Raw genomic sequence first — 9,473 nt, 5'->3', positions numbered from 1 at the left:
ATTTTCTTCTCCACTAATGATAACAATCAAAAAGGGACCGATCACATGCGGATAGTCCCAAAACAGAGACACATATATATACTAGCTTTTACATGGTCGAATACACCTAGCTAATCTGATTCTCTGCAACAACAATACTAGGAATTTAAATAGGTAACAAAATTGAAAAAAAAATAATAAAAAAATGTGAGGGGCTAAGAAGAAGCTAGTGACCAGCACCGGGGCTAGGAACAGAGCTCAGAAGTCGATCAATGGCGATAAGGTGACGAGCAATGAGCTTCTCGTCAACCACCATGGCGTGGCCTTTCTTGCTGGGCGTAGAAGAAGGCACAGTGCCCTTGGGAAGGGAACTCAGGAACAGACTGTCCCTTGACGTCGACGGGACGTCATTCCGGAAGCTCCTCTGTGCACCCACTTGGAGCTTTCTGGCTTCTGAAAAGGAACAGAGTGAAGCAGAGATGAGAAAGTACATGAGGAGGAAAGTGAGGAAGCGAGCCATTGATGGAAGAGAGGTTTGAACGATGAAGCAGAAGGTAAGGAGGGAAAGAAGGGCTATGTATATATATAGATGAAGGCATGGGGGGCAGTGAAAGGAAGATTGTGGGAATTAAGGAACAGGGTTGGGGAGTGAGGGAAGAGTCGTGGGATGAGTGTTTTGTGAATTAATGTGGAAAATGGGATAATGGATTCAAGTTTGAATTGAGTTTGATTGGGTGAGGGAGAAGAATGAGAACAAGGGAATGGAGAGAGAAGAAAGTTTGACTATGAATGAAAGAGAGATGGAAGGATTGGCGCGTGGTGGATTAAGTTAGGTGCAGGATAGTGTTTGTTTGAGGTCCCGCGGCTTCGGCGTCGGCGGTCATTCACTTGGTCATTTTGGCGTCTTTTTCCTTATTTTCCGCACCACCGCCTCCACGTGTCTCTCCGTCCCAAATTCGCCCTTGATTATTTACTTCCCCACTCCCCTTTTCTGATATAATTTAGTTCAATTCAAAATATTAATTTATATTAAAAAATATTTTTTTTCTTTTGTATTTACTAATTACAACTACATCCGTTTCTTGTTATATTCATTCGTATTCTTTCTCGATTATTTATTATAATTTGTGACGATCGCAATGAAACATCCCGGCTCACATGGATGCGTTTTGGATCCACGTTGTAGATATTACTCCCTCCCTCCCTTCTTGTATAAGAGACAAACGGGAGTATTTTTTTTTGGAAAAGTACATTCAGATTTCACAAAAAAAAAATTATTATTGAGAGATCCCTTGAACTTCATAAAATACTCATAAGTCTTAAATCTTGTGTGGGGATATTTTTAGTCAAGTTATCAATGTGCAAAATTTGAGACTTGTGAATATTTTATAAAATTCATAAGATCTCTCAGTCATAAATTTTCTTTTATGAGCTCAATGTAATTTTTTTTATTTTTTTCCTCTAAATATATGGAACATTGGAACACTTTCTAGTGTATTTATTGTATTTTGGCTATTATTTACTCTATCTGACTCACAGTATAAATTATAACTAACTAATTCATGGTTTATGAATAATTTTAATTAAGACTTTAAATTTTAAAAAATATTTTTATCCTTCCATTTATACCCTCATGAAATATTATATAAGAATATTGATAATGGTAATTAAAATTTAATACATAATTTTTTTAAAGAAAATAATTAATAAAGTAAGGGTATGGTTTAAAAAATAAATATAAAATTTATTTAATATTTTCTATTTTAGATCAAGTAAAATTCTCAGGAGATGTCTCATTTCGGAAGGAGTATGCCTTTGGTAATTATATGAAATAATTAAATTAGTGTGGTTAAGAACTCAATATGATGTCAAACATTTAACATAGCCATTTTTTAAAAAAAATTTTAAAATTAGGCTCCGTTTAGTTCGATCGAACTATTTTGATGGAAATAAAATTAAAAAAGAAATTGGAACTAGCATAGGAAAGAGGGGAATAAAAAGGATTTTAAAAGCATATTTGCTATGACAAATAAAATGGACGGAATCTTGGCATGATTTTTGTTTGGTTCAGATATAATTAAGCATCATAAAGGAAGCCAAAAAATGAAAGGACAATAATCATTCATATTCCATCCATTTATTCTATTCTTACAATGTTATTTGATATACTCTTTCCATTTCTACATATAAGAAAATTGATTATATTTAAAAATAAAAAATTAGATTAAAATATCATGTATTAATCAATATGAACATATATTAATTGTTTCTCATTAATACATAGTTTAAGAAAATTAATTAACTATAATAATTATGTCTAAAAATAAAAAATTAGATTAAAATACCTTGTGTTATTTAATATAAGCATGCATTGATTATTTTTCGTTAATATAAATTATAAGGCTTAATTCTATATATAATATTGTACCAAAACAATAAATAAATTTCATATATAACATGATAAGGTTCATTTATTAATAATATAATATCCATATATGCGCATGCTCTGTCTGATTAAGTTGAACATTTTTAAATAACATGACAAGTTTCACATATTAATAACACAAGGTCTTTCTATATAGCACACTTAAAAATTTGCACAAGGGCTTTATATATTAATAATGTGCTTTCATTGATTTTCAAGAATAAATATATCATATTTGGATAATTTACAACTAAATTCACAATTGAATATTCAATATTAACAAGATAATGTTCATGTTGTCACTACAAATAATCCAATTTTTGACTATCAAAAAATTAAAAGCTAAAGTTCTAGCAAATGCTACTATATAGTGAGATGTAGAAGCTATCCTCTTTATAATCTAATTCATTAAAAGTTGTAATTAACTAATTCACAACAGAGCATCCATAAATAACATCAAAATGTCAATATATTAATAACATAAAGTCTGTTTATATGATATACATGAACATCTACACAAATTAATTGTAAAATTTTTACAACATAAACTCCGTAAATAATAATATAAAGTTCATAAATAACATTTATATCAAAACATGTATATTTGTTGTAGAAAAATCTATATTAGAAACAACAAAAAGTTCACAAATAATAACTTGTTTTCATTAAATGAACATGAATATGTACATTAAGACTAGATGATTTCATGTTAGTACTAGCCCTCCTACTAAAACAAATATCAACTTGAAATCTTGCATCAAATATCATGCTTAATATGTACAAAGATACAACGACTACAACCAAAATATCTAAGGCTTGCTTGTGTACATGCATACATAAAACAATTGCCATCCCCAACAAATTTCATGTATCGATACACTTTAACCAAGCTTCCTAAACAATATCAAGTCAAAGCACATGTATTTATTAGTAGATGTTTGGATATTCACATATCAATTCCCAATAGTGAAATTCGCTTGTAGTTGGAATAAAACCGATATGACTCGAGCTCTCTCTCCCTCCCCCCTTTTTGACAAAAAAAAAAACTACTTGGAAGCAATAATAGGTTCACAATATGCAATAATTGCATTAACTTCTATGCCAAAATCAATACACCACTTGATCCGTGCTTTCCACATCATGGTGGATTGTTCCAAGAAGCTAGTTGGCATGAGATGAATGTAGTTGTTCAAATACTTGATCATCCCCTCCACAGCTATCTAGATAAATGTAGATCAACCACTCATACCTATCGACTAAAAATGTTTCAAATGTGAGCTTAAGGAGGAAGAGAAAGAAGGAATAGGGAGGAAGAAGAATAGAGGGAATTGAGAAGCATGATGGAGAGGAATAGTAATTTGGTTAGTGCATCAGTGTCAGAAGAGGAAGAGAGAGAAGGAAAAGGGAGGAAGAAGAAGAAAATCATTGTTCAATAGCTGAAAAAATAATTATAAATGGGATTTTTAGGCCCTTAGAATAATTTTACATTCCATTGAGTCTTATCTATAAATTTCTTGCTCCCGAGGGCCCTAAATGTAATTCTTCCCTAAATGTAATTTGGTTAGTGCATCAGTGTCAGAAGAGGAAGAGAGAGAAGGAAAAGGGAGGAAGAAGAAGAAAATCATTGTTCAATGGCTGAAAAAATAATTATAAATGAGGTTTTTAGGCCCTTAGAATAATTTTACATTCCATTGAGCCTTATCTATAAATTTCTTGCTCCCGAGGGCCCTAAATTTCTTGCTCCCGAGGGCCCTTATCTACAAATTTCATGTATCGATACACTTTAACCAAGCTTCCCAAACAATATCAAGTCAAAGCACATGTATTTATGAGTAGATGTTTGGATATTCACATATCAATTCCCAATAGTGAAATTCGCTTGTAGTTAGAATAAAACCGATATGACTCGAGCTCTCTCTCCCTCCCCCCTTTTTGACAAAAAAAAAACTACTTGGAAGCAATAATAGGTTCACAATATGCAATAATTGCATTAACTTCTATGCCAAAATCAATACACCACTTGATCCGTGCTTTCCACATCATGGTGGATTGTTTCAAGAAGCTAGTTGGCATGAGATGAATGTAGTTGTTCAAATACTTGATCATCCCCTCCACAGCTATCTAGATAAATGTAGATCAACCACTCATACCTATCGACTAAAAATGTTTCAAATGTGAGCTTAAGGAGGAAGAGAAAGAAGGAATAGGGGGGAAGAAGAATAGAGGGAATTGAGAAGTATGATGGAGAGGAATAGTAATTTGGTTAGTGCATCAGTGTCAGAAGAGGAAGAGAGAGAAGGAAAAGGGAGGAAGAAGAAGAAAATCATTATTCAATAGCTGAAAAAATAATTATAAATGAGGTTTTTAGGTCCTTAGAATAATTTTACATTCCATTAAGCCTTATCTATAAATTTCTTGCTCCCGAGGGCCCTAAATGTAATTCTTCCGTAAAAGTTTTATAGTAAATACTTATTAAAATATATGATTCTGTTTATTAAAAAAATGACAGTTTCTTTAACAAAACGGAGAGGGTGGCTAGCTTCAACAGACACCTCACCTCTTCATTTTGCCTTTTGAGTCGAGGATAAAGATATACTACTCCAATCCTTTAATATAAAATGGAGTTAACAAATTTACTAGCTATTATTAAAAAATATTAGTTATGATCTTAAAAATGTAAAAGAATTTATAACCTTCCAATTTTATCATTTTTTAATTAATGACCATAATAAATTTTTGTTCAAAAATTCAAATGATAATAAATAAATAAGGAGTAAAATTTTAAAAAAACATTCATTACTCTAACTTTATCTTATATTTAAAATGTAAAAAAATTTCACTAAGAGGAATAATCCTAAAAGATTCAATCAAATGTGATCTTGCATGGATTCATCCATTAATTGAAGTGAGCGAAGATTCAACATTTGTTAATGCTAGAAAGCAAATCTGGCTTCAGTGTATAGATACATGAGTTAATAAAGGGGTCTTGAGTTTTATGGCTGGGAAGTCAAACTTAGAAAGCAAGAATAAGACTAAAGTGCTTTGTGAAATGGTCGGCGGTCCCCCCCCCCCCCCAAGCCCCCATAAAAGGAACTCATTAAATAATAGCAGTACGTGTTTCCATTTATGTATTAAGCACAGTCCACTTATCAACTTCTCCTACGTATCCTACTTCATAATTAATTAATCTCGGTCACTCATTTAACTCTAATTTTATCAGTGACATACATTACAGGTTAATTGTGTTGTTTTTTTTTACATTTTTTATATAAATAAAGGGTTAATATGTAATTTAAATCCTAAACTATAAATCTAGAGGTGATTTAAATCATAAATTATTAAAAAATATATTTTAAATTCTAAACAATTAAAATTGAGACAATTTAACCTTTACTGTGAAATTCAAACAAATGTTTGTTAAAATGGAGCTTATTGTTTGATTTTTACCAAATGAGAGTATGAAAAAAATGGAGAGTCAAATTTAATGAAAATTATACATTAGGTCTTAATTTTAAAAAAAAAAACTAAAGGGCATTTGTCTAAATTTAATGGTGGGGTAAAATTACCTTAACTTTAATTATTTAAAATTTTTTTATCAATAATTATTTGAGGTTTAGAATATATATTTTAAAAGTTTAAAATTTAAATTGCCTTGAATCTATAATTTAAGATTTAAATTGCATTCTTAATCCTTAAAAAAAAAAATTCTGATGTATGGATGGTATATATACTAGAACTATCCAGAAAGGGTCAACGTTTTGATTAATTTCAATTATTATGTAGTGTAATTAAAAACGGAGGAAGTAATTAATTATCTGCATATATGCATACATAAATGGATATGATTAGCTTGGTAGTACTTTGATTTTTTTTTTTTAAGCGTGTGAGGTCAAAGATATAACCACCGTACCTAATTATTGTGAGGTTCTTTACTTCTTTTATTATCCGTAGTTAAGAATGATGATGACTGCATGATGAAAAGCATTGGGATTTGGGACTAACGAATTAATCACGTCATCAAATGGCATAGAATCCTCTCCCACTAGAAATTAAAACAAATAACATAATTATATGGATCATGTTTTGGCAATAAGGCTTAGCTTCGTCCCCTCTGGAATTTTGACTTAACGTAAATGCGCGTCCGAGCCACCTTAATTAATCATTTCATTCCTCCATAAGCATCCTCTTAAATTTATGGGAAGGAAAAAAGATAGATAGAAAAGATATTTCATACCTGTTTTTGTTGCTCCCACACTATTATTTCTTGCATTCTTCTTTTTTTCTTATCTCTAAATAGGTAGCAATTTCACTATGCCTCGTACGTCTATGCCCAAAGTTTTGTATCAATGCAAACTTTTTAAGGTAAAAGGGCAAAATATTTAAATTTTTTTTTAGGGACGTCTGACATTTTTAATTTTTTAACATATTTTTACTTTAAGAATTTTAAAAACAGAACATTTTTAGCAGACATTGATGGTTTAACTGAAATTTGACTGATGATGAGCCTGCTTGGATAGCATTTTAATTGATTACTTGAAGTAAAAAATTGGTTTTTGTCAAAACTATCTAAACACCAATTTGTTGAGAAAATTAATTTTTGTCAAAAAATTAATTTTTTTTTCAAAGCTCTTAGACTCAGCTTTTGTGTTCAAATTATCTAACAAATATGAAAAAAAATTACAAAAAAGGCCCAAAAAATTATAAAAAAGGCACAAAATTTAATAAAATTAAAAAATTATGATAATTTATACAGCTATACAGTTAAAATTGATTCTAAATAAATTATCTAAATATTTTCAATTCTATTAAAATTAATTTTAAAAAAACAGTATCCAAACAAATTGTTTACGTTATAACATAATCAATTATAATTAAAATCTGTCATTTAATCAATTATTTTTATAATTTATTATACTCAACTAAAATCCAAACAGGAATGATATTTTATAATTTTTTCCCTCTTTCTCTCTATATTTAGTCTTTGATTTTATTTTTCAGTGAATTTTTTAACTTTTCTTCTCCCAATAAATGAAAACGAAATATAAAAAATGTAAAAAATGGAGGGAAAAATTATAAAATATTATGGTCAAACTTGAATTAACAGTTAATATTGCGATTTTTAACGGTATGGTGAAGATGTTCTGTTTTTAAAACTTTCGAGACAAAAATGTTAAAAAAAAAAGGTTTAAAATGCTTGACGCCCTGGAGAAAAATGGTCAGAATATTTTTGCCATTTAACTTAACATTTTAAAAAGACACATTTAAAATTGCTTAAATTAATTGAAAACCGATATTTTATACTTGCTTAAATTGCTTACGCTTCTTTTAACAAGATCTTTTTCGTACACATGGCTATGAATCGAATTCCAGACAACATGTTTAAAAGATTTGAGTAGTGTCAACCATGTTGAACCTTGTTGGGGCAGATTCTTACTATTTAATCAAACATCATGTTGCTCTTTCCACTAACAAGATAACTTCTTGTGAAAAGCTAAGAAAAAGGCCAAAAAATTAGACAATAGGGAATGGGCGGTTGCATTTCAGAGATTAAAAGGAGGCATTATTTTTTCCTTCAAAAAAAGACACTTCCAAGTATAAAATAGTTATAAAAAGAATAAATATAAAAAGAAGAAATATACAATCTGGAAATAACTGGAGAACATACAATGACTATGGCTAAATAGAAATTTCAATTAAAAAATATTTATAGGATATAAATGAGCATTACTTTGGTGGCGCATGCGTGGAGGAAAAGTGAGCAAGAACACGAGTAAGAAATAATTGACACCATATCCCTTAGATAATATATAACATTAAGCTCCTGTTTGATTATTAGAAAGGTATGGAATAAAATAAATTAAAAAATTAATATAAAAATAAATTAAATCACCTTTTCTCTTTACAGTAAATATGATAAAACTCAATATATATTATAAACGTAGAAATTATCACACCTTTTAAAAATTATATGAATTATGATTCTTAACTCTATGAATTAAATTACTCTTTTTCTTTATAAATTTGATTCACTATTTCTTTTAATCATCCTATTTTTTATCTTTATTTATTCATTAATAATCAAAGGGACCTAAGATATAGAGAACTAATAATTGGGTGTCTTCCTAATTAATTATTAATGAAATGAACATAGGGATAAATTAAAGAACGAACGGACCTCATATAATATGTTGCTCCAAGTTGTAGGACAGTACTGAAATGTAGAGCATGATATGAATTAATATAAATGATGAAAAAATGTAATAAAAAATAATGTGAGAGTATCGAATAAACTAAAGGAGGAATAGTAGGGCATCATAATACCACACATACAGAGAAAGAAAAGAATATTAAGTTGGGAGCGACTGTTGAGTTTGGATATTGATATGAAATTGGGAGATGAGGACGTAATGGAAGAGAAGAGGCATATGTATAACGTAAGAAAGCAGGAGAAGACAAGTCGTCACAAAGTGTGTTGTTAAAAACTTAAAATCGGTGACAAGAAACCCTTAGCCATTCTCACATATCGTCTCCTTTTCTTTTCTTTCTTTATTTTTAATTATTTACATATGTTTTTTTTTATTGAAAGCAATTTTATCTGAAATATAGTTGGACACAAAATATAAGTATATTTTTTAATAAAAATTCAAATATGAATTCGTTATATTATAACATATTAGATTTTTTAATAAACTTTACTCTTGTTAGTCATATGTTGTCTCCTCACATGTCACCTTTCACGCATTGTTTATCTTACTCATTTCTTAACTACTACTCACATAATGCCACCTATGGTCCGAAAAATTCAGTTATTGTCATGATGAGAAGTTTATCCAAAAGTAACACAACCAAGTCTGAGTCTGAATTTCTTTAACCACCAGCTTTTGAATTTGATTCCTAGGACAATGAAAATCGAAAAAATATCTTTGAAAGAGTCACCAATTTTGGGATCGCATGGTGCTCAAATTTGTATCAGTAGAGGTCGTTGACTTTGGGTATCAAATGTTTACATGCAAAAAGAGAATTGGACAGAAGAGAATAGTAGTACTTCTACAGCCCTCCCGACCAAGCA

At 29.8% G+C, this 9,473-nt stretch overlaps 1 protein-coding gene across 1 annotated transcript; it reads right to left on the bottom strand.

Moving 5' to 3' along the window:
- On the bottom strand, positions 1-595 carry LOC129307395 (precursor of CEP14-like). Its single transcript, XM_054948338.1, has one exon. The coding sequence runs from the start codon at positions 497-499 to the stop codon at positions 206-208; it is 294 nt and encodes a 97-aa protein (XP_054804313.1). The 5' UTR covers positions 500-595; the 3' UTR covers positions 1-205.
- Between the last annotated feature and the right edge of the window lie 8,878 nt (positions 596-9,473).

Source organism: Prosopis cineraria, unplaced genomic scaffold, assembly GCF_029017545.1.
Source record: "Prosopis cineraria cultivar Desert tree isolate PC_DT_omini unplaced genomic scaffold, ASM2901754v1 PC3, whole genome shotgun sequence".
NCBI lineage: Eukaryota > Viridiplantae > Streptophyta > Magnoliopsida > Fabales > Fabaceae > Prosopis > Prosopis cineraria.
The sequence above is the reverse complement of the archived record's forward strand: the minus strand, read 5'-3'. Positions and strand labels throughout refer to the sequence as shown.

Coding starts and splice junctions, on each gene's coding strand:
- LOC129307395 (XM_054948338.1), bottom strand. CDS start 499: ATGGCTCGCTTCCTCACTTTCCTCCTCATGTACTTTCTCATCTCTGCT.